The sequence below is a fragment of the Acanthopagrus latus genome, chromosome 4 (genome assembly GCF_904848185.1).
Source record: "Acanthopagrus latus isolate v.2019 chromosome 4, fAcaLat1.1, whole genome shotgun sequence".
NCBI lineage: Eukaryota > Metazoa > Chordata > Actinopteri > Spariformes > Sparidae > Acanthopagrus > Acanthopagrus latus.
This window is the reverse complement of record NC_051042.1, coordinates 26251174-26277751: the sequence shown is the minus strand read 5'-3', so window position 1 is coordinate 26277751 and position 26578 is coordinate 26251174. Positions and strand designations below refer to the sequence as shown.

Genomic DNA, 26578 nt, shown 5'->3' with positions numbered 1-26578 from the left:
AAAACACATTTGATGCAGCTTAAATCATTTGAATTTTTATCTTTAACTGCGATGTCGGTTTGCCTCCAACAGCAGTGTACTGAGTGGCGAGCTCCCTCCCGCCATGGGTAAGACGGCCTTGTTTTACCACAGCGGAGGCAGCAGTGGTTATGAGAGCATGCTGAGAGACAGCAGCGAGAACACAGGAAGCACCTCCTCCGCTCAGGACTCCCTCAGCGAGCACAGCTCAGCCACCACCTCCTCTAGACGGAGCTCCAAGAGCAGCAAGAAGAACCGGAGCAACACAGGTCACGATTAAGCATTGAAATCCATTTTATGACCATTTGTTTTGCTACATTATTACTGAAGTAGATCATGGAGGTAAATGAGAAAAACTACTGTTATTATTATCATGATATTATTACTTCCAGCACTTAGCTTTCAGTGCTGAGGAGCACATGAAATGGTAGTATTAAGATAAAAGTGTTCTTTTATTATGATATTAATAGGTCCAAGCCTTGACAAAATGTGATTAGAAGACTGCTAAATCTTTAAAAGTAAAAGAGAGAGCAAGGGAGAACTGATTGAAAGAAAGAGTTCTATGAAAAAGCAATGATCGGGGATGGAGAAGTGAAGAAAGCTGTGGTTGCAGAAGGAGCCAGGTAGGAAAGGTGACCCTGGCCACCCATCTGTGAAATGGTGAAGCGAATCTGCTGGTGTGAGCTGTAATGAATATATATTCAACAGAATACCACACAGGGCGGCTGCTAATGTGCCCGCCAAATTACAGTCTGCGGGTTAACCACGAGGATGGATATGTGCATGAAATCAGACTGGATGGAGGCAGCTCTTCCCGGTGTCACCCTTTCAAATCCATGTGTGTGGGGTGCAGTCTCAACAAGTCTGGGTTCACTCTCATTTTCCTATGACCGCGGCCGATTCTGTGCTTCAAAGAGAGCGTCCACTGCCGAGCGGTCCACAGAAAAACAGGAAAGATGACTCTGTGCTTGTTGTTCAGATACAACAATGTACACCCTGTCCAGGAAGGCGGAATATAAATAGTATGAGGAAGAAAGGGCAGATGTGCCACAGACTGAAGCATGCGAAATGTTAATCACATCTCCAGCTGAGTCTCTCTTTCTGCTTGATTTCCATTAGATTGGATTCACAGGCTCTACCTCCGCTCATCCATTCCCCTCACACATTTCCTACCTCATTTGTCCAACTCTCTCCCCCCTCCCTGCGGACCCTCATTCTCCATCCGTCCCCCTTATATTCCGCTTCCTACTACGTAATGAAATACAAATGTCTCTGCTTGACCTCTCGGCGCAGCCCTGAGACCAAAAGACAGCTGCAACCTTATTAAAATCACCACTTTCTCTCTCTTTTACGTGCCTTATCTCCCAGTTCCTGGTGAATCTGATAACTCTCGTTCCTGTCGACACGGCTGGCAATTTCTATGCAAACCATGTGCATGTGTGAGTGTGCGAGTGTGTGTGTGTGTGTGTGTTCGTTCCAGCGCATTGGGCAGATTAGAGAAGTGACCTGCTGCCGTTATCTGCGAGCTCCCTGGACAGAGACTAAACTTTTTATCTCGCTTCACACTCCATTATCTGTTTCTAGTTCCCTTTCTGCTTTTTCAATCACTCAGTACCTTTCTTTTGTTCTGTCCTCTCTGCGTCTGCACTGTGATTCATCCGTCTCCCTCTCTCTCCTCTCCTGCCCATCACCTGTGTCCTCGGCTCACAATATCCCCTGTAATATATCTGTTGTATTGGTTTCCTGTTAGGAGCAAGGACTCTTGCTTTGTATTGTATCTACTGTATGAAAACGTGTTTTTTTTCTTGTCTATACCTTCTTATCTTAAATGCTCTTGTGAAACTCAGTGGTAAGAAGAAAGCACTGGGGCCATTGTGAGCCGATATGTCATATGTTAAAGATGTCAGATTAAAGGTATATTTCAGCATTTTGGGACAATTTGGGAGTGTTCCATGAGAGGATTGATACCTTGGGTAAGGTCGGACCGCTCCCTGGACTCACATTGAGTTTGTTAGAGGTGCTCTTTCGATAGAGACACATGTAAACATATAAAGGCTCCGCTTTTTACACAATAAGACGCCTTCATTGGCACGGCACGGTCATGTTCGAGTCCCTGATGAATGTTTCTAGCCAAAACACATCAGACTGTGTTTAATCATCACCATTTGTTGTCCTTTCAGGCCTCCAGCGTCGTCGTCTGATCCCAGCGCTGACCTTGGACTCTTCCTCCTCCTCCTCACCATCTCATCGCTCCTCCAAACAGGCCATTACGTCCTCTTCCTCCTCCTCCTCCAGCCCGGGTGCATGCTGGGTAGATGGCCCACTGGGGCCCCCAGCTCCCTCAAACCTCCGGGGTGCGACTGCGACGACTGAAACCTTTGAGATCAAGGTGTATGAGATCGATGACGTTGAGCGACTGCAAAAGAGGAGAGACAAAGGAGGGAGCAAGGTGAGAGGGAGAGAGGAAACTCATCTGTGTGCATGTAGGGCTGATGTGTGGGAGAAGAGAGGAGTGTTACAGGAAAGGGTTAAAGAAAGGACATAGTATGTGAGGACAATTTATTGTATGGTGTTAGGCTGGTGGAGAATGAGGGATGGAGGTGGGGAGAAATAGAAGCTGCCGAGCCAAAGAGCAGGGAAGGAGGCCCAGAGGGAAGGAGACATATTGCACTTGATGTCAATGAAATTGATTTGATGAATAATAGTTGTGGGAGACATGAAAAAGCAATAAGTGTTCAGCTGGACGCTGTTGATGGAGGAGAACAAGAGGAGAGACAAGAGGCTGAAGGACCTGAGCGACTGTATGTGTCAGTGAGGAAAGAGAAAAATCTGAAGTTCAAAAATAAAACCGCAAAGATTTTCACAGGATGAATTAATCAACACGTTCTGAGTGAATCATGCGCTTTTTTTTTCTCAAATAAATCTACATTCCTCTTCCCTCTGTGTTACTTTTAAAAGTATTAGTTTAGAGATTATTTAAAATTCTGAAGATTTAGCAGAATACAGAGTGCTACTGTAAAACTCAAATGCAAATGATTGCAGGGTTTTTTGGTTCCCCTCTTAAACCTTTATGTATTCAGAGGAGGGAGGGAGCATTGTAAGCTTTGGGAAAGACGGTGGGAGAGAAAAGCATGAAATATAGATTTTCCCTGCAGCGCCTTAAGAAAGCCACTTAACCCCCGACTGCTTCAGTGAGGCTGCTCGGTGTCCGAAGGCACTCGACTGCGGTCACACCAAGAGCTGATGAGCTGTGAATGTATGTAACTGTGCGAACTTTAATCAGGCTGCCGCTGACACAGAGCCACATGTGTTCCACAGCACATTTCTCCAGATAAATAAAAGTGTATAAAAACAGTCTGTCCTCTGTCTGCGTGTCAGGAGGTGGTGTACGTCAGTGCCAAACTCAAACTGCTGGAGCACCGTCAGCAGAGAATCAGTGAGGTGAGAGCCAAGTACCAGTGTCTGAAGAAGGAGCTGGAGCAAACCAAACAGCACCTGATGCTGGAGCCACACAAATGGACCACCGAGTGTAAGTAGGACTCTTGACGCATCCAGGAGTGTGTGTCTGTGTGAATGTGTCGGTGTGATTACGGGAAGTATGTTTGAGTGTGTTTGTCATAACAGACATTCAATGATGGTAATTCACAACAGGTTATAAAATGACTTTTATGAGATGATTGATTGGGAAGAGACATTTTCAATATCAGTAAGCTATATCGCACATTTCTCTCTATTCACTTGGAGGTATTTACGTGCACAGCATTTGAGTCCAAGACGTATGTCGTATCGTATCGTATTGTATCCTGTTTGTGGTCACTCTGTTTTGTTGTTGATTGTAAAATATCACCACACTTATCCATTAATATGATTTATATATGAAATGTTTTCTCTTCCTGTCTGTTCACGTCCAGTTGAGCTACAGCAGGTCTACGAGGTGGACTCTCTAGAGTATCTGGAAGCTCTGGAGACTGTGACGGACAAACTGGAGACCAGAGTAAACTTCTGCAAAGCTCACCTCATGATGATCACCTGCTTCGATGTGTCCTCAAGACATCGGTAGACAGACGGTGGGACGGAGAAGCAGACACACCGCTGGATGCAACCAGATGTCCACATTTAGACCTTTTGCCCTCAAAAAAATCGATCAAACAAACACCTATTGAACAAATCTCCTACACTTCTGCATCTCATCGGATGACTGGATAGTTAGGGACATCCTAACGTCTCCTGTGGATGTACGTTGACAGAAGGACAGATGGATGGAGAGATGGATGGATGGATAAAAGAGATATATAGAGACATCTGACAGGCCAACAGACAGATGAGTCCATAGATGTTTTTTTTTTCTCTGAGCTTTGGAAACAACCTCAGAAGGAGACATTAAACAGCATCTAATGGACGGGCAACTTTGAATCAGATAAATATGGCTGCCCGAAGGGGGTAGACAGACGGTTCTGAGTCTGGAAAGACAGATCAAACACACCACACAGTTTTCAGAGAAGTGAATAATTGGACTGCTGAGACACTTCTCAGACTGAACATTTAGGAATGTATGCAGAGGGAAGGACTGAGGAAAGAGAGGACACAAAAACTGCCATTTTTCAAACAAAGACGGACAAAGAAGAGGTGCATGAGGAAAAGAAGAGTTTCCCGTCTCCCCTCGTTTCAGAAGAGCACTTTTTGGAGTTTACACAGTTGAGTGCTGACTACAGAACAGCCTGGTATTGTTGTGCAGTGAATAAAAAAGAGACTGACCAAGAGAAAGACAGGAGGACAAAGAAAAAAATGATTTAGATAAGTGCCTTGTGAACATATCAACAATACCAAGACCAGTTCTCTCTTCTCTCTGAAATTTGTGAACATGCAGTAAAGTATGGTGCTAGCATAGAAATAAAATAAATTTAAAAAAACAACACAGAAGATCAGTGTCCTTGGAAAATCTTTGAATTTATAGCCATTTCTTAAATGTGATGTTTTTTGCTGTTGGTCAATGTTTCATTATATCATAGACAAACTAATACTTTGTGTTTGAATCAACACTTATGAGAGGAGACCAAATGTAAACAAGATCCCTTAAAAAAGTCAGAGAAGACCTACTGCACATGGTATAGAGGAAGATAAGGGCCACTGTAGAAAACAAAATTAAAAATTGAATTCTGACTCAGAATTGAAGACAGAAAAAAGTTAGAATTATGAGAAAAAACGTTGTGTAATGAATTATGAAAAAAAAAAATATATGTATATATATATTTTACAGTGGCCTCTTCTGTATCACGGAGAATAACACCAAGTCTTCTGTAAAACTGTTGCAAGGACCAAAAGTCAAATAAAAAACAGCGATTTTTCCAGGACACAGAGTTATGTGTGTTTAAACAAAGAAAACAAAAAACACTAATGCTAGTTTCTTGTCTTAACCTTGACTTCACTGGCAGACAAAAGCACATCTTGAGTTTTTGACCCTCCGGGGCATACGTACGGTTTCTTCCCCCCCGATACACATGCGATGGCTTTTTCATGTTCACAAAGCAATGAAACGTCTGAGTCACATAGGAGTGGAAGCGTTTTCTCTCTGATCCAGTGTGAAGTACATCCATTGATTGACTGACTGTCAGACCGACTGACTGACAGACTGTCTGTTGTTTGTATCTGTGTTGTTCTGCTCTATTCTAAAAAGAAAACTGAATGATTCGTCAATGTGCGTGTTTTATAATAAGGTATCCTTTTTTTATTTGAGTGCAATGGGACCACGTAGAGACGATGTATCATAGTAGGAAATAGGTTGAAGAGATATCTATGAGTCAATTGTGAGGAAAGTTCAGGATAAGCTCATTAATATACAGCGTTAAAGGCCTTCGCTAAGGTTTGTATTATTGGAACAAAGTAGTGAATTTAGACTGGAAATCCTGAATTTGGGACTTTAATTGTGGTTACAAATGGGCTGGTTAAAACGTTTAAGTATTGTCTTTTATTGAAAGCACACAGACATTATAAAAGAACAACTAAAAATATATATTTAAAGGAAGGAAGGAGAGCTGAGGAAAGAAAAGGACGATGACCAAATTAAGAGGCGAATGTCTCTGCCTGGTTCCATTTTTTTTTGGACGGATAGCAACACTTATGATTTGTTAATATTATTATCTATGGTGCTTGAGATGTTTATGATCTAAATGTTTGTACAAATATAAATATATGAAAGAGCCTGTTTCCCTCTGAAATACAGAACAATACCCTTCAAATGCTTCTTCTGCATCGCTGTCATCACGTCTGTTTTCAACCACCGCCACCCTCTTTTCTCTGAACGCCTTTTTGGCCCAGCAAACAGAGAGCATTCTGGGAGATCCTGTTTGTTGTGTGAGAGGTTTAAGGAGGAGACGCCGCCGACTGTAATGATGTTGGTGGGATCCGTCAAAAGCGTCCTAGCGCCAAATGTATCTTTCTCCTAATGGAACAAACTCAGTCTTTATCATTTCCAAAGGAGTGACGTAGAAACAGGAAATGACTTGTGATCCTCTCCCGGCTGTGTAACGAGGTAAAACTCTTTCTCTTTGTGCGGCGTACACCTGAAGTGACAGCCGCGAGATAATCTAGTGGGAAATTACCCGAGGAGCTAAGATGCTTTTGACAGAGCGGACCCATGAAGCGTCTCTGCAGGAGGCGAGCGATGTCGCCCTGTGACACCTCTAGTCGTTTCAGTTCACCGAGCCAGTCATGAATGAAGGTTTTTATTTATTTGAGCTCAGGAGAGCAGAGTCGCTCATTATTATTATTATTATTATCTTCTTATTTATTTACACCTTATGATCTTAAAAGTTACTATGCATTCAAGGAAAAGAAAAAAATAAACTGTACATACTTTGCTGAGCCCATGTCACATATAAATATATATACTGTACACATATCATATATACGCTCATTTTTATTTCATATATTTTTGTTTTTCTGTTTTCAGTTGCTCCTGTTGTTACTTTTAGAGATTGTAAAGGGTTTGGGTTTCCTTAAACATTCACCATCCAGGGTAGTTAAAGGTACAGTTCAACCCAAATCAAAAACACATTTCCTCTCACCTGTAGTGCTTTTTATCCATCTGGATTGTTTTGGTGTAAGCGGCAGAGTTTTGGAATATATTGGAACTAAATGGCCTTTACTCACTGGTGCTCAAAGTGCCAAGAAAATGACATTCAACATTCAACTCAACAGCTTCTTTACAGAAATCATGACCTGATAACTGAAGATAATCCACACACCTTGTTGTGAGCAGTTTCATGTCGGAACTGTTTTCTTTCCGTTGAACCTCACCAGCCGACTGTATCGGTGCTCTGAGGGAAGCGAGCATCTACGCGTGGATGTCAGGCTCGTGCTCATGACAGCACGAGATTTTAAACATCAGTGTCGTTGTCCTCGGCTGGGCTGTGATGGTAGCTGGCTTAAAAAGTGATGCCCGCTTCCCTCCACGCTGACACGGTTGGCAGGTGTAGCACGAGCACCGCGAGCTGAGCGCCATCAGGTGCCCTCGTATGCAAGAGAAGGCAGGCATCTCTGTGGCGGATATCTCTGAAGTTCAGCAAGTCACAGTGATACCATCTAGATGGATAAGTAGTTCTATGCACAAGAGGAAAAACATGCATTTGATTTAGGGGTTGAACAGGAACTTAAGTCGATTAAATTCCGACCAGAACTAAAACACGTGAAGAAGAAAAGGGTTGTTCCAGGTGAACTGCCAGTATGTTCTTAAGTATCAATTAGCAGTGGATGTTTCGGGAACCCCAAAACCTCTGGATGAGCTAAACAGCCTGTACTTGTTTCCAGATTCTAAGATGCTGTGTGTGAGATTTCTTCCCTTGACGTGTCACTGCCAAATCTGCTGTGGTAGCGCTTTATAATTCTAGCAATAACTGTGACGAACATTTGAGGGGACGGTCGGCCACATATTGTTCATAGATAGTCCATGTAAACCTTTCAGGAATAAGGGATGCACTCATTGCCTGGTGCTTTATATATCAAATTTATTGTATAACAAATTTGACGTATTCTGATGTTGTACATTTTTAAAGAAGAGTTCAAGAATTATAATGTGTTATCTGGAAATCTGACACACGGCATCTTCAATGACTTTTGTGTGTAAACGTCTGAGTCAGGCCACATTTTCCAAAAACGGATTCCACAGCTGCACTGAGACCAGTTGTAAGACAGTGGCTCAACTGTTGGAAAACGGCAACAAAACTGATTGAAACCAGTTCATTTCTTTGAGAATTACCCGGGGTCACGACACACGATCAGAGCATGCAAGAGACTTTCGTCTCTGCGATTCAAGCCTGCCGTCACGATTTCCTGTTTTTGACAAATGTGGTCTGACACATTGTGTTGATGGAAGAGCAAGATGGAGGGATGTAAATAAAGAAATGTATTGAAAGAATTTCACATCTGATTCTTTAATCTTTGAACGCACAATAACCAACAGAGTGGCAGCCAGACGTCTTGTGTGCGGTCTCTGTCAGTCTCAATGTGTTGCCATCATTTTGCAGTCTGACTCACAAACGCATCATAAAAGGCTACTGGAAATGAAGCTGCAGGCAGTTATTCCAGATTTTAATGCCTACTATTAATACATCCAAGGACTGAAAGTATGTGTTCAGTCATACCTACCAACCCCTGTCTGTATTCTGTTTCCTCTGCAGCCTCCCGTCTCAGTCAGGATCAGATGATAACAAGTGAGATATCTGTCACATGTCACTGTTTCACATTTTCTTTCCCCAAAATACATATCCATGCAGAAATAACACTCAGACTCTCTCACAAGGAGTGCTGGTGTTAACCCTTAAGACATAACATCTCATTGGCTGATGCATTCTACGCAGCTTTTCTATAAGAGAAATATAGCAGAGCTTTTTTTTTTACAGGTGGGGGGAGATTCACTTCTGAACACTAATGTCAGCTTTAGATAGAGCTTTTTCATTTCCTTAGATTTGAAAAGGATGAAAGAGGAAATGAAGTCCGTCCGTACCCCTTAAAAAACACACTGTTAACATATATCATGACATTTTACATGTGTTGCCTCGAGGGAAGGTGCTAGGCTTTTAGATCCCGCGTCTGTTTTGTACTAGATATCACTTAGTTAGTCTGTGTGTGTGTGTGTGTGTGTGTGTGTGTGTGTGTGTGTGTGTGTGTGTGTGTGTCTGTTTGTACCTTTACTAGCCTGTAGGCAGCTTTCTCGATGACATATTGCCCTGTTGAGCCCGCTTTGATCACCCATGCTCAGCAGGGAACAGGAAGGAAAAGGAGAATAGATGAGAGAAGAGAGGAGAACAAAGAGAGCGAATGGGAAATACGGGGAAAGAGCGAGAGGAGATGTGGAAGAGCTGAACCGGTGCGCGAGAAAAACGACGGTTGAGGTTATGGGAGGACCAAAGAAAGGGAGACAAATGGATTCAGTCAGTAAAAAATAGCAAGAGAATGATCTCCTGGGTAATTTTTGTAGCAAACAGTATGCAATCATCTCTCAGTAGGTTGGTTTTTACTCTCTTTTCTGAACTCATCTTTGCTTGAAGCATTTCTGTGCCGTTCAGTTCCTGAGATTGGTAGATCATTTGGAAATTGTCCGGTCCACTTTTCCTTCTCCCGAATCGTCCGTTTCCCTCTCTAACTGCCTAAAAAAGTCATCTGTGATTTAACATCTGCTGGTGAGAGAAAAATGCCAGAAAACAGCAACTTCCATTACGGAAATATATTTGTTTTCCTCACTGACTTCAGTGTTATCTTCAGTGGTAAACTGTCCTTGTCTTCCTTCTCTCTCTCTCTCTCTGCTCTTTTTGACTTTAATCTGAAGCAACGAAACAAAAACAGAAGGCAAAGCGATGTTGCTTTCTGACAGTTTGTGGTTAATATATATTCAGTCATCACATGTAAACTAGGATTTCATCAGACTTCTTAGAACTACGGCTAATATGGTGAGTTAATGCTGTCCTACAGAAATATGTTAGTCATTGTAACTCAGCTAAATATAAGTCTATTAAGTATGCAATATTTAGTGTATGGTAAAGATGGTAAAGATTGAGTGCGTGCCAGTAGAGGCAGTTACTCTTCAGCTCAACAGTCCTTTGGTTCATGAGAGCAGCTCTGATTATGAAGCAGCGCAATCAAAGATGAAGGAAAGATGGAGGAGAGTTGAAGGCGTGGTGGAGTTGCGGAGAAACCTCGCTCTTTCATTCCAAAGCGAGATCACTCATGAGCATATGGTAACATCCATCAACTCCTTATCACTGAACCCCTCACGCGCAGGGAGATAATGGAGAAATGATATGCGGGATACAATCTACCATCTCCGGCTGTTATTACACCCTGAAAACAGCTGCTTCTCTCTCAGGAACAAGCAGCTGAGACAGATTCTTATCAACTGGGTGATTTGGATCTCTTAAAGGCCCGAGTTGATATTTAATGTAGCAGGATACTTGTGCGTAAAGTCTGGAACAGAATAAGAAGAATTCAGTGTAGCAGTCATCAGATTCAATCCTTGAATGTGTGGTGGTGGGTTTACTCTAGACTGAAGGAGGGAGAGGGATGGTGTGAGGAGAAAACGGGTGAGAAAGGGAGAAATGATCAAAGGAGGGGAGTGAAGAGATGGGTGTAGGTGGTGGGAGGGTGAGACACACGGGGGGGGAGTGTCCCCGAAATGAGAGTGAAAATTGAAAAATGGGGGAGAGTAACTGGCGGGAGGGTGAGTGAATGGAGATGGGTTAAAACCACTCGTGTGCTCTTCTTGATTGGCCCAGGCTGCCCGCAGAGAGGAGCAGCGAATGAGAGAGAGAGAGAGAGAGAGACGAGCGTGGACGAATAGTGAATTTAATTTAAAAAGCCTTTGGGGGAGTGAGGGAGACAGAAAAACATGGGGGAGAGAGAGAGAGAGACAGTGAGTGACAGAGAGGGAGGAACAGAGGGTTATGGTTAAGCGATAGTAAATCGAATTTGATGGCCGTTAAGAGGTGAGAGGGGGGAGAGCAGGAGACGGAAAGTAACAGAGCCGATGAAGTGAGTAATAGAGGCTGAGAGAACGACCGACTGTCCCACAGACCATTCAGCCCACTGGTGTTATTACTGCATTACTCCATTCAATCCGCACATTAACTTCATCAATAAAAAAGATACAAGTCTTTTCTACTTTTCTTCCACACATCCGTCCATTTTATGCCACTTATCTGGGTCGGGGCGGCAGTAAGGTAGTCCAGACACCACCCTCGTTTTCCAGCTCTTCCTGGGGGGTCTTGAGGTGTTCCCAAACCAGATGACATATATGATCTCTCCAGTCTGCTCGAGGTCAAACCCAGAGATCTCCTCCTGGTTGAGAATGTGCTGTAAAAAAACTAAAAAGAAAAGTATTCAGAAGGCGTCTGGATCAGACGCCCAAGGAAAATATTTAAAAGAAAACAACCTCTATGCCATTTCACAACACCATCAAGCTGCATCTGCAATACTGCTGATTACTTTCCTCATACGTGAACAACGCTCCTTCACTCACGGCTCAGAGGAATGAGTCCACTGTTTTGTTTTTTTTTTAAGGCAGGGAACCCTGGCCTTAGACTTGGACACGGTGACCCTCATCTATACTGCTCAGCCCCGGACTGTAAACCACATCAGTGTGCTCTGAGGGTCAGGATCTGATGAAGGTAGCAGAACCACATCATCTGCAAAGAGCAGAGAAGAAATAATGAGGTCCACTGAACCAAACACGATCTTCTCCAGGATCGAGGGACAATCCTGGTCTGACACCCAGGGTAAACACACACACACCCAGGGTAAACACACACACACACCCAGGGTAAACACACACACACACAGGGTAAACACACGCACACACACAGGGTAAAAAAATAAATAAATAAAATGTGTTATTGCAGCCTTAGTTCCTGTGGTTATTGTTGATAATTAAAAAAGGAAAATATACTTTGTCAATAATAATAATTGATTCTTTGTCAGAGTAGCACTGAACAGAGAAAAGTACATGTGACAAATCCACGATGGTTGAAGGATTTGGGGGTTTCTAACATGTCGGCTGTTTCAGCACTTTTATTTGTAACTTTAAAGGAAACACATTATCACTCAAATCACACACACACACACACACGTTTTCCCTCTCAGAGGAAATGCTGTCATCAGTTTGCAAATGGTAGAATTTGGGGATTAACATGGGAAGTGTGTGTGTGTGAAAGAGAGAGACAGAGAGAGACACACACATTACCACATTCCATCGCAGACACACTCTGGGCTTATCTTGGAAGTCACACACTGACAGAGCAACACACAACACCAGGGATTAACATGGGAAGTGTGTGTGATGTATATGTATGGAGGAAAGATGGATGTTTTGAAAACTTGACTTTGCTAAAACAACACACACATGAACACACACGCTCATCACTCATCCAGATGGTATGTGCAGATTACACACAGGAGGCAGAGGCCTACAGGTCCTCATACTCTCTCTCCCTCTCTCCCACACACACACGCGCACACACACACACACATACACCTGATCTGTATGCTAGTAAACTCGATAAAATACATTTTGCTAATCAAACAGTAATAGGTGTTTTTTTTCTTTTACTTTGGACAGAGACAGGCTAGCAGCTTTCCCCGACTTCTAATCTTTCTTGGATGCTAAACTTGACTAATCACCTCCCAGCTCGGGATCAATATTAACACACACACATTAGATTTCTTTAAATCTCACACTTGAAAAGAAACACATCTTACAAAATGCTCCACTATTCCTTTAAATGATTTGCTTGTGGATGTAGCAGATAACGCTCTCTCTTACTGTGCCTGGACTGTGATATCTTGTAATATGTAATATGAAAAGGACGATATGATCATGACATCCCTGCGTCACCAATCTGTTCCAGGTTTGCCATGAAGTTCCTGTATAGATATTCATGGTTCCCAGAGGATGAACACTGTTGACTTTGATATTCCAGACTCTCTGGGACACCACCATGAAGTTGAAATTTGTGTTTTCGTATTTGCATGTGTTAACAGCTGTTGGGAAGTAATTTTTGGCACACACAACAGGACAGATTACAATAATGTCAGTGATTTTCTTAAAGCCACATTATGTAGATATTGGCATTTTTGTGCTATTTGGCGCCTCCCCCAGTTTCTGAGCGCAACACCACTGTGGTCAATATAAATCCCAGCTCTGTATCAACTTCTCACACTTAATGTAAGCGCTAACTACAAACAAAACCCATTACATCATAACAATGTTATGTGATGAAACTTGATCATCAAATGATTGCAGAGCTGTTATTTTAAGGTCAAAAAATTACAGAATGTCACTTGTCTTGTCATTAAGCACCACCATGGTTTTATAATACCTACAAAACTAATGATGTTTCCATCAGCTTCAGCTTTAATTTGTGTTCAGTGCATCTTAACATTCAAAACTAGCCTGTGGCTCAAATAACCAGTGTGCCTAAGTGCAGCTTGACAGAGCCGCCAGCATGTCTGTAGTAAGTCCATTCAGTTCTGATGGACAATGTGAGAAAACAAAACACCAAACTGTTGACAAAAAGATTTTAATTCATGCCAGTTCATCAGATGTAATATACAGTCATCAAAACTCTCCACTTCTTGTTCAGATTACACATCTCTATGGAACTGATGATTGGGACTGATTAATACACCGCTAACATTATGACTAAAATAAAAAAAGAATCCATGTATCAGCTGGATGAGTGTTGATCCATCTCAGTGCGACATTCCTCCATCTTCATCAGCAGATCGGTGGTCATGGGGTGATCGTCACCGTGGGTGACCTTTATGATCTGATAGGCCTGAGGAAGGTGACATGAACAGGATTAAAGAGCGTCTTCCAGCAGCTCTTAATCTTGATGCATCTGGATCAATGTGGGATGGTACCATACTGTAGATGTACCAGTATATAAATGTTATAAACATGCAGAAGGAAACTTGGCAGTATTTGAACGTATCTCCTGTTTATATTCTGTCTGATCGCCTCTTTTGTTACAGCCCTCTGTGATTACCTTTGTATGTGAATGTTTTTACTGACAAAATGATGTTATCACACCTGTTTGAATGTTTCCAGAGCATCCTCAATGTGCACCAAGTAATGCTGCAGCTTTCCAACTCTCATCAGCTGGACTCCATGGACTGGATGGGGATCAGGGTAGTATTGTCTTTAGAAAGGAGAGAGAAAGAGAGGATCAGAGAGTGAGGAGAGACCAAGACAGATCAATGATCAATCAATTTGTATATATATTATCTTTTTTGCTTCCTTTATGCTGCTGTACCGCTGGTTTCCTCCGTGTCATAGAGGAGCTGTTAATATTTCATCTAATAAATCAACAGTCCATTTGAGCACCCCTCAAAGGGACATTGTAAAAAAAAAAAAAACTCCCATCACCCCTCCCGTATCCGTGCAGGAGTAAAGAGCTGGCCCAGTGTGGCCTGACCAGGCTGGATTCCATATTACCTCTGCATGAACCAGAGGTTCAACTAATGTTCCCAATCTCCTCTCCTGCACCATGGCAGAAGCCTCCCTAAAGAAGGTGAACAGTGTGACACCCAGATAATTGGACAACACCAGGTGGTCCCAGTCCCCGAGGTTTTTAAACATGGGAACCAGCACAGGAAGTGTCCTTGAACTCCACATGACATGAAAATGATAAGATGACATTTTGGAAAGAAGTTGGGTTGGCAGTGAGGATATTCTTCTGTGCAGCTTTGAAACCAAGCATGATATACTTGTCTTGCACTGACCAATGAGTTACGTTGATATCTCACTTTTAAATTGTTGTATTTATGTATTTGTGGACAATTGAAATGGAACAAAGACAAAGAAGTGATGCAGTGTCTGAATATCATTAAGAGATAAAGACAAAATACAGGTTTTTGTGTTGACATCTGTAACTGTTGCTAGGCGGCCGTAAAAAAAGATAGTTAAAGCATAATGATGCACTTTGTAAGGAAGTTTGATCAAGTTCACTTTTAAATAGAAGTGTAGACTAGAAGTGGTCACACCAACCAAACATTGACAAAAATGTAAATTCTCAGCTCTATTTTAACCCGGACCTTATTCATAATGTGCAGCTCATTGTTTTACATTTGAGAATTCTGACTGCAGCTGAAGCACTGGAACAGGTTTGGCAATTTAAAGTAGGATCCTTAAAAAAAAAGAGTTGTTTTTTTACGATTTGACTCTCTGGAGGGATCCCTGAGATAAATAATGTGGGTGTGTCTGTCGACTTTTTTACAATGTTTTTACATGTTTGTGCATCAGACAGACAAGCAGAGCTCATACTGCACATATTCCCATGATAAATGTAGAAACAACAGAGAGGCACGCTGCACACATACTCACACTACTGTACGTCCACACATACTAATGTGCTCAGTGTAGCTGTGCATGAATATACAGTTTATCATCTGCAAAACAAATATGTGAGAAAGACAAAGAAAAGAGGGAGTGCCCTTGGCATCTCTGAACGCCAATGTTCTGATCAGTGATGCGTTTCCATGGTGACAGCGCCAGAGTACTGATCAGCCTGATCAATGATGTTGACATTTAGAGACTCCCACAACCCTCGCATTAGGGACACACACACACAAACATTTCTATCTCATCTGTCTCTAATTTGTTTAACCAACGTGAAATTGGTGCTCATCTTAAATGTAAATAATTATGAGACAACTCAATTTGTAACCATTTCTTTGCACATGGATACACGCTGATGCTTAATGACCTCAGTGCACACAGTAAGTAGACCCCACATACATGTATCGACATGCATGCTGTAAAGACACAGTTCACACACAACACACACACACACACACACACACACTCAAAAAAACAAGAACTGGGACATTCCTCGTCCTATAAAGATAAAAACACAGCGGGGACTTTGAGGAAGCAGCTTTGTTGTTGGTAAACACTGGAGTTCTCAAAATGCTCATTTAGCTGAATCTACTTGTCATTTATCCTCTTTTCTTCTCCACCTCCCCTCCTCTAATCCTTCCTTCCCTTTCCTATTTCACATCTCGTCCGCTCCGCTCCTACCTGTTTATGTTTGTGCTTTTTGCCCCGCTAGCTGCAGGGATTAAAGTTTGTGATGCCGGTCGGTCGATTTCCTTCTCTCCTCCGCTGCCCTCGTAAGACTTTCCTGTGTTCCCCCTTCTTTCTCTCTCGCTCTCTCTGTCTCTCTCTCTCTCTGTTTTCTCATGATTACACATACAAATGTTTGTTTTTTGTGTTTTCTTTTAGTATTTCTCTTCATCTTATGTAACCACAAAAAGATTATATTTAAATGCTGGCGGACGAAAAGGAAGCCTGCTCCATTCAAAATTCTTGTCTGGCTCATTCACTCTCTCCAATGCTCTGTCTCACACACACACACACACACACACACACACACACACACACACACACACACACACACACACACACACACACACACACACACACACACACACACAAACAAAACAAGCTGTAGGTAAACAGGGACGCATGAACACACACATGCACACCAGATGAAGATAAGGTCAATTTGAATCCACCTCTATAGCGTGCTGCATTTGCCTGATTTCAATTCTCTCCACAGTAAACACACCACAAGAGGCTTCAATGTGCTCTCAGATGAATCACACGCACACAGAAACTGCACTCACTGCATTAATCGTAATTGTATCCGTATGGTTGTTGTGCTAAAAGTTTTTTTTTGCCGTGATCACAAATGAAAATGTGTTTTCTGAAGCGGGTGAAATCAAAGTTAATTAACTTGTAGTGGCCACAGCCAGAGTCATTTAAAAAACTCTACGGCTTCTTTGATAATTTTCCAGCAGAGTTTTCACTCACAGGGCTAATAGCCCATTTGTTCGAACCTTCAAGCCGAACTAAACTACGAACTGACAGGCCTACCAATTACAGAGGTGGTCTCGGATCCTGTGGTTAAAATTGAATCATTAAGTTCAAAGACTGAACCAACAACATTAGTCCTCCATGAATAATAACATGTTACAACATTGATTTAATTACCAAGTGGCTGATTTGAGCCGCCATGACATGCAAACACACGCATCAACACCAATCTCCAATTATATTTTCCTCTTTGCATACAGAACCAAGCGGCAATTAAAATAATTTCATTAACGTGCCGTCTCCTGATTTCTAGCCTCCACTTTTTTCCCCGGGAGAGTAAATTGAAGGGGAACGCGGTCTCGCCGCATGCAGCTAGTTAGAAAGCCATAGCTCTCGGCGATGAGTAAGAGAGGGGGCAAGGAGGAGAAATTAATAGTTGTGGAAAAGTGTAGCATTTCCAGGCAAATGCAGTGGAACTAATGAGGCTCTTGTTGGGAACAAAAGATCCAAGGCCCGTTGTTAGTGAGAGGGAGACATGGATTATCTTACTAAGTAGAAAACCCAAGAAGGAGAACGAAAACATGGAGGAAGATTAGCTGAGAGTATCTTCCTTAATTGTATTTTGTCGCCTGTCCAATGCAACAGCAGTTTCAGTTCTATTCAGCGAACGCAGCACCGCCGTGCATCTGCTACTAACACAGAGAAACAATCAGTTCAGGTTTAAATCACAGTTTAACTGTTTAACTGACCTTTCTTACTGAGACACATAAAACTGATGCTGACAACCTGATAAAAGCATTTACATCCCAAGAGAGAGTCTCAGGCTGCGAGGCCAATATGCATCAGTAATCTTCAACAGTGGCTCCTGTCTCTGTGGTTTGCTGAAAATAAAGCCTGCTCACCACCTGTCATGCCTCATACGAGCATGAGATGTGAGCACTTCATTTAAAGAGAGAGGCTCCTGCGAGGGAAATTACAGATATATGAATACAGATATACGAATAATCATGTTTCAATATCTTTACTGCATGTGTATCTGTGATCACGTTTCACTGTCTAACTGATTTGATGTCACCATGTTTATCTCTTGTTCAGTTTGATTATTCTAAGTCTTGTAAATGCAACCTCGAACTCTACTCGAGTGAACTAGTGGAGTACTGTAAAATGTCCGTGATAATGTTTGCAGAAAGAACAAGCTCATCGCGGCTTTGGGGTACGTTTTATTTTATAAGTCATATCCTCATGTGTCATGTTTACTTTCCACTTCCGGTCTTTGTCTTTTTTCTGGCTCTTTCTCCAGCTGACCTGTGTTCGATTGACTAATCAGTCCTGTGTATTGAAGCGTTTGTTTGTCACTTACTCCTCGTCATTTTGTTTGTGTTTCCTGATTTGTTCCCCGTTACTTGATGGTTTCTTTAGTGGTATTGGATTCTCCTTGTTGCCTTTTGCTGCCAGGTATTTGATCGCCTGCATTTTTGTTACTTGGATTTTGAATTTGGGGACTTGAGCTTGTTTTTAAAGATCGCTCTTTGTTTTTCGACCTGCCTGCCTCTGTGTGTCTCTGTGTCATGAGAAGACAAGGGAAGGTGGCGACAGTCAAAAAGGTCAGGACAGACGGTGACACAGGGAGACAGCCTGGTCAGGGAAAGTAAACACGGGGCAGAGAAACAAGACAAGAAGGCTGCAAGGCATAAAAGGACATACTGGTTTCTATTCAGTGAGCATATTATGAATAAACCTTAGTTTAATGTACCATGCACTGAGAATAATTACAGGTGTGACAATAAAATCCATCACCTGAAAACAAAGGGTATGCACAGAAACCTTGCACACTGAGTCAGAGGCGTTAATTAATATATTCATTGCAAAAGTTCACAATATGAGACAAAAAAAGAGCAGTCAGGCAGTGAACAAAGTTGTGTGGTCTCACTTTTTGACAATGAGGAAGAAATTACTGAGTCTATCACGATCCCGAAAAGAAGACACAACCAAGGAGAGCTTCATGGAAACTGTGGAGTTATCCCAGTCGCTTCCAGGTGCCATTCAGGAAGTTGGTGGTCCAGTTTGATCCACTGCGAGGTAAACTGGAACCTCACATCACACAAAAAGAGGAACCACCTGATTCCACTAACCAGCTGATCCTGACCAGCGGCTGGTAGTACGCAATCGCACACCACTCACATCAGGAAAGGATGCGAGAAACATGGAGGAAAGACGAACGTTTCGGAGTTAAGAAATCAATATTTTCATCAGTAGAAATCTATCCTCTGACTCCTCATATTGATCATACTGTACAGAAAATGTAAAAGATATATAAAGATTTCAAAATCCAAACAAAGGCAGATAAGACAACAGCTGCGTTCTGCAACCAGATTCTGAATTGACTGAAGGAAAAAAATCTGCCACTACATACACTTACAGTGCTTGGATGAGTTGATGGTTTTCAAAGACATGTTATTTTGTTACATATCATATTGTCTACCTTCTTACTTCAACTTGTCTTCTTCTATGTCTGTCAGTTTGGTTTAAAATCTTGAGTCTTCACCAGAGAATGAACAGAACAGTGCTGTTATGGCGGCTGTTTTCAAAAGACATCTGTATTTTAAATGCTACCACCAACACATCCATGAAGACTTGACGACGTGGGTGCCCTCCACTGCTCGACCGAGGCTGCTGTTGATGCAGAAAAAAACTCATGCAAAACACTCCTCTCTGCTGAATCGTACAGCAAACGGTGCATTTACAGAAAATAGTCCGTACTGGTTAAATCTGAGGGGCCACAAATGAATAAAGCTGTTATTCTCTCTGAGTGGAGAGCCAGGATGAATCCGAAAAAGCTCTTTCCACACCGTTAGACTGTTTCAGGTTGAAGATTTACTTCATGCCCCTTCACGTATTCATGAGCGTGAGTGTGTGTGTGTGTGTGTGTACATGTGTGTGAGCGTGTCGACAGCAGTAAAAATATGTGCAGCATGGAGGCATTCAATAAGCCTGCCGTGTACAGCCTGCAGCAGGTGCGCATTATTCCGCACACAGGCGTGTAGGAGAAGCCCGCTCTATACATCACAGACTGAACGGAGCAGCCGAAAAAAAAAAAAAAAAAAAAAAGTGGAGAGTGGAAGAAGAAAGGAATACAGAATGAGGGGAAGGACAGGAGAAGGAGAGCGATAGAGAACTCCTGCAGCTATCTTTCTTCTCTGCCATCTGAAGAGCCCAGAGGAAGATAGGAGATGAATATGGAAGATCCTCCTCCCACTCCCAGTCTCTCTCTCTCTCTTTCTCTCTCTATTTCTCTTGAATGCTTTTCTCTCTTTCTCTTTCAGTCTCTTTCTTTCATCGTCGTCTCCCCAGCGAATTCCTCTGGTCCTCTTTTTGTCAAATTTATACCTCACTTTTTTCCGACATCCCTATTTTAAAGCGGTTTTTGACCCTCCTCCTAGCTTATCTGTCACCTCTGTTTTACTGTCTGCACTCCTCTGTCCCTCCCTCATTACTAATTTCTCACCTGCTTACATCCCATCTCTCACTTTTCATCCTCGCCCGACCCCTCTCTCCGCTCTCTAAAACCTAAAACTCCCACTACCCTCCATGACTCTGCCACCTTGAGACACATTTCTCTCAGTTTCTTTTGGCTGACACCAATCTCTTCATCCCCTCCTCCTTATCAACGTCTCTCTTTTTTTTCTGCTGCTCCGGGTCCTGGTTATTTATTGATAGGCTCTATTACTGTTTCTCTCCTGCGGATCTGGTGATTTGTGTGTGTGTGTGAGAGAGAGAGAGACAGTGAGAGTGAGAGTGGCTGAGCACGGCTACACAACAAGAGCGCTGCCCTTCGCACCATATCGATCAGTTCGACACTCTCACACTCACACAGACACACACACAAGGAGGTGGGGATATGTGAGAGCTGCAGGTGCTCGTCCAGAGGAAACACTGGGACATAATTTCCAATCTGACATGAAGATCAAGCAATAATTTTGGACTTATATAGATATATTACACATTCCTTTCAACTATGTTCCCTTTATTTCCAGCCCTGCCTTTTTCTGAGACTCACATTTGGATTAGAAAAGGTAAAGAAATTATTGAGTTCATGCGCTGACAACTGTCATTTAAACTGCTTGGTGCATTTTTGCAGGTTAGGGCTGGACAAGTTCAAATAATATTCAGCCCCCACCAAAGTAAACATTTTAGAGTTCAACAAAGACTACCACCTTTTGGGGAACAAAAGATAGAAACTCAGTTACTGAAAAAGTTGGGTTTCTCACAATCCAGAGTAAACCCTGCTCTGAAATAAATCAATAAAGGATCTCTCATACTGTCAGAATAAGCTTGGTTACTGGTCAGCTGATTACCTTAACCAGTGGACTAGCTGTGCCATCTTTTAGGTGTTTTTTTCTTTCGATGCACATTTGGATGTGCACCGGACAAGCTCAAGTAGACTCGGGTGAAGGGAGGATTTTCACATCCTGCTTCGATGATTGAAACTGAAAGCTCATCGAGATCAATTTCGGATTCAGACGCCCCTGGTATTTATGCGCGTGTCCTTTCTCGCCGCATCATAATCAAATCTTCTATGTTTAAAAACAAAAAGATTATGGTAGCTTGCCAACCCAGATACCACATCACATCTAGATGTTTGAACACATTATGCTGGGCAGCTGGCTAAATATTTTTCTAAATACCAGTCTGTGGATTAGATTTTGTGACATAAGGATCATGATTTTCCTAAAACATTCAATAGGATTTTTTACAAATAAACAACTCTGAAGCCTGACCAAAAAAAAAATGATGAGTAGAAACCAAAAACCTCAACGCAACAACAGATTACTGTGGTGGCTGAGAGAGATCAGCACTCGGCAGCAGTTGTCACGGTCCCCCACACTCTTCCATTATGTTCTTTAAGACTTGTAGAGCGGCAGTTGCTTGGATTTCCTGTATTTTCCACAGTTGTGTTAGTGAATGTGCTTGCGTTTCATTCATTTAAAGGTTTCTTCCCCCCTTATTTAATGTCCGTGATAGAGATGTTTTCCTGAGGCTGGCGTTTTGCACATCTGCCGGCAATTTCTGAAGTTGCAATTTGTTGAGCTCTTTCAGTCACTGCTGATTATAATGATAAACCCGGGCATTTTCTTTTCTGTCATTCCCTCTAAATCACATCTACTTTATGATCTACTAAATTTATACACCAATCCTGTTGAGTTTTATTTTCCTCTGCAGGGATAACAGAAGGAAATCTGCATCTCCTCTATCAGGCCAATCCTACATATTGTGAAATGGCTTGAGCACTAATTCTGCAAGCAATCTATTCCTTTTATATCATCTTAACAGATTACTACCAGATGATATACAACTGTTTTCACAAAGTCGATTCTGTCTATATGTTTCCCTGTCTCTCTGAGAATCCTGTCATATCTTGTGGAGGGTGAGAAAAGGATGGAGCTCAGTCTAAAATCAGATGAAATGCCATGTTGAAGCCTTGGTGCGAATATTAAGGAATCAGGATTGAGGGGTAGCCCAAATCTTTGAAGTAGTAATCCACTCCGGTAAAGACAGTTGCAAGTATTCCTTAACTAAGTAGTTGCACTTCAGATGCACTCTGAGCGTCCTTTTCCTCACATCAATTTTCTATACTAGGATCACTCAATCCAAGCTCATATCCAGATCTAAAAGGCAGAGGAAGTTTAAATCAGTTGAGAACATTTAAGCCATCCCATGGTTGAAACTTTCAGTTTTCCCCATATTGTAACATCCCACCTCGGAGACACACACACAGACTCACCTGTATACTGGGAGTGTTTTCTCCCCATATCCCACAGCCTCCTCCCAGTGTCCCAGGTGAACGGAAGCATCCAGAGCCATGTCTGTCACCCTGAGCTTATACAGGTTTTCTTCAGGCACGTCGCAGCCAACAGTTGATAACAGATGGCTGCAGCTCTCTAGTAGTGTTTGCCAGTCTGAAGGGTCACTTAAGGAAAAGCAACATTTATATTGGATGCACACATGTTGATATTATTTTGTGCAAAGGCTCTACTTAGGGTGTTAAACTCTGAGGATTATGTTAAAACTTGTAATTATTTAATGTCTGTCGCCGTCTCTCAATCCGAATTTAATGTGAGTTTAATTGACTTATTAAATCAGGTCTTCCTCATGGTCTGAGCTTAACTCTGAGTAGAAAGATTAATACTTCTAAAGACATCAACTTCTTATATTTGCACATTAAATTGTGATATAAGACTCCTTCAACTTAATGTAACCTATTAGGGTAAAAGCACTTCAGCCCCGAGGACCCGACTCTCTGAAATGTGGAACAGTCACAACAGAGTGGCGATGAAATGTCGGCAGTGCAGAGGCATCGACTGATTTAATCATCATCCCACGATGCAGCAGATGATGGATGATGACAAGGCTTGGTGTTCACTGGCTGAGCTTGGTCTTGAAGGTAAAGGATACTCGACTCTGCTTTCAGTCCTTCCAGTCTGGGCAGAGCCTCCTTCAATGGTCTCCATGTTGATTCACCACCTGAGAGCATGAGTCCGTCCTGGGAAAGAGAGGAGATGTACCACTTGAATATCCATGCACAGTTGCTTATATATGATACTGAATTTATTGAGCAATATTTTAGCCATGTAATGGTACTTTCAGTGCTTTTTCAACCACCCGCCTTAAACCCTCATATGTTCTTAGACGGTTAATAGATCCTGAAAATCTCATACTGGTACAACCATTCATCCAAGAAGTCGTTAACGTCTGAACGAACACTCTTATATTCGGGCTCACACAGAGGCACATATAGTACCATTATGAGGAGTGGATGTAGTGAAACACACACACACACACACACACACACACACACAAACAGATAGAATGTAGTGAGTTTATTAAAGTTTTATGGCCTGTACCCGAGCGTTATGTATATCTCACCTCAGCTAACTGACAATAGATCTTGTAGCACTTACGTCCGTGCTGCGTGTGGGAGTGCATTTGTCTGACGGATTTACAGAGTGCTGCTGTGGAGCTGCTGCTGAAGTAGCGGTGATTTAAAAGAGTGCCCATCTTGCATCTTAATTGTCTTTGATTGCAATCTCGATTGGTCAGGAAGGAAAAGGGTTAAAAAACAGAGATAAAGAGAAAGAGACGATTGACAGGAGACGGAGGGAGTGGGGAGGGTTTGTCCCAACGGTAAAGTGAAGATGGTCACAAGGCTTTACATGAACAACTACAATTAAAAAAGTGAAATCTATATAAACTGTAGTATTAATAGAAAACAATTTTTCATTTACACACACACACACACACACACACACACATATGCAGACAGAGAAAGAGAAAACACAAACACCATCTACAAGGTTTCGTATCATCTGTCGCTATGACGACTTTGGGTCACAACCCAGCAGCCTGCCGTCATCATCTGAAGATTAAAGAGAAAGATGGGCGATGACAGAGAAAGCGTGTGTGTGTGTGTGTGTGTGTGTTTGTCGTAAGCAGAACAAAGGTGAGTTGAACAAAATGAATGCCTTTGTCCCGCAGAATCAACCGAGTGCTCCCTCTCTCACCTTATCTCAAACACACACAGACATTTTTGAGTGCTGCTGTGTTGTGGTAGAGTAAGACCGAAGTGTCATGAATGGCATGTTGAGCACAAAGCCGGAGGCACAAGCGAAGGAAGGCAGAGGGGAAGATGAGAAGGTAGAGGGAGGGAGAGGGGGAATCGAAAACACAGAGAGAGAGAAAGAGAGAGAGAGAGAGACCGGAACGGAAAGATCAAGTGGATTAAGATGGATGGCAAATAAAACTGCAGCCGAAAGACAAGATAATTTTTCTCATTTTTCAGGGGGTGGTCGGAGAGGGAGAGAGACAGAAAAAGAGAGAGAGAGAGAGAGAGAGAGAGAGAGAGAGAGAGAGAGAGAGAGAGAGGGAGGAAGAGTGAGAGAGGAGCGAAGAGGTGGACCGTGACAGAGCGATGGAGAGGAAGAGGAGGACAGCAGGAGATAAGACGGAAAGTGAGAGTGAAGGAGGAAAAGGAGGAGAGGACAGGAGAGAGTACACTGAAACATGTTCTGCACAGATGACTAAGCCAACAGCCGCATGGCAGGTGTGTGTGTGTGTGTGTGTGTGTGTGTGTGTGTGTGTGTGTGTGTGTGTGTGTGTGTGTGTGTGTGTGTGTGTGTGTGAGCAAGAGAGGGGAGGGAGGGAGGACGAGAGAGAGTTCATGCATGTGTGTTTGACATCAGGTCATGTGAAAACTACAAGTTTTACATTTTTCAAGCAAGAGCAGTTTTTGCAGAGTTTAGAGATGAAGTAATCCTGGTTATGTTTAGATTAGAGAGGAACTTCATACAGTACATGTGTGTGCATGTGTGTGTGTGTGTGTGTGTGCGGCGTTAAAGACAACCATGGTCATGTTCACTTGCACACAACAGATCTAAACCATAGGCTCAGGCAGTAAGAATCAGAGCCAGTGAAGATACGTGGAGCACTCCTCTACTTTAATGGGATTACTGAAGGAGGACTTTTAGCCATTTTAACCTCTCTGCAGGTGTTTTTATTGCAGTTTCAGATACTTCAACACTCTGCTGACACACTGATTCAGCAACATGCCAACAAGCTTTTTCTATAAATACAGCTCGCTGCTCCACTGTGTCACTTCTATTGTTTCGTCTTGTACAACCGTCTAGGTTATCTGTTAAGTTCCTGTCAGAGATTTTTTCTAAATGATGCAACTACTCCTGGAATATTGCCTTTGTATTACATTCAGACTACAGTATAAACAACACGTCAAAGTAATGAATATGAAAATAGCACAGTGTGGATGTGGAAGACCTGAGATCATTGATTATATTACTACATGGGCACAGGAACACTTCATCAAACCATTTTTCAGTTTGTTTAGAAATGGTTGTATTCTGTTTGGATTTATGTCACAGTGACCCAACTTTTATTAGATAAATATCACATGCTGAGAAATAAGTCTGGTTCGGTCAGTATTTGAATGTAAAACGTAGCCACTGATGTAGTTTATATGTTGAGTGATAGATGTGAACACTGAAAAAATCAGCAGTGAATCTGACAACACAGTTTACGTATTTGTGTCTTACTTTGTCTTGGGAGTCACAGCGCTGACAGCGGCAGGTGAAGTGGTACTGGTCCTCCAGCTGCTTCTGTCCATCTTCAGTCAATGACAGTGTCTCGATGTAACTTATAGTTAGCTACAAATGAAGAGAACAGTGAATTGTTGATATTTCTTTATTCTTTTTAACCCTAACCCTGATCTGTGTTGCACACAGATCAGAATTAAAAGATGGCATGGCCTTATCTCATTATATATAGTCACTTAGCCCTAGCAATCCAAATAAACGCTGATTGGCTCAACAATGCGTCCACAGGTGTCCTCACTGACTCTGTAAGGACACTCCCACCCAGAGTTTAAAGGCCTGCGACTCCCCTCCAGATAGTCAGAAGTGAAGAAGCCTCCTGGATGACAGGTGAGACATCTTGAAGTAACTGAATCCCGTCCAGTTGCCTACGATTTAGCACTTACAATTACTTCGACCTGGATGACTCAGAACCTGAGAAATGGTGAAGTATGGAAAATGAGGGAAGACGTAGCCAAGTTACGAGCTGTCCTCCCGCTCGTGCTGCAGCGATGCTTCACTTCTCTACAATTAAAGGATCAACTTAATGACGTTAAGT

General features: G+C 42.4%; 2 protein-coding genes across 12 annotated transcripts in view; one reads left to right on the top strand and one right to left on the bottom strand.

Moving 5' to 3' along the window:
- Positions 1-6917, top strand: part of kif26ba (kinesin family member 26Ba) — a 91686-nt gene extending 84769 nt beyond the window's left edge. For all 11 annotated transcript variants that reach the window (XM_037095102.1, XM_037095105.1, XM_037095100.1 and 8 more), the window contains 4 exons: positions 73-287; positions 2199-2467; positions 3397-3547; positions 3930-6917. In XM_037095102.1, the coding sequence (XP_036950997.1) occupies positions 73-287; positions 2199-2467; positions 3397-3547; positions 3930-4078 (784 nt within the window). In that variant the 3' untranslated portion in view covers positions 4079-6917. The remainder of the gene's footprint in view (positions 1-72; positions 288-2198; positions 2468-3396; positions 3548-3929) is intronic.
- Positions 6918-13567: 6650 nt separating this feature from the next.
- smyd3 (SET and MYND domain containing 3) overlaps positions 13568-26578 on the bottom strand; it is an 80577-nt gene continuing 67566 nt past the window's right edge. Inside the window, exons 8-12 of the mRNA XM_037095013.1 lie at positions 25984-26094; positions 23336-23423; positions 22665-22839; positions 14096-14204; positions 13568-13841 (exon numbers count right to left, since the gene is read on the bottom strand). Coding sequence (XP_036950908.1) covers positions 13731-13841; positions 14096-14204; positions 22665-22839; positions 23336-23423; positions 25984-26094 — 594 coding nt within the window. The 3' untranslated portion in view covers positions 13568-13730. The remainder of the gene's footprint in view (positions 13842-14095; positions 14205-22664; positions 22840-23335; positions 23424-25983; positions 26095-26578) is intronic.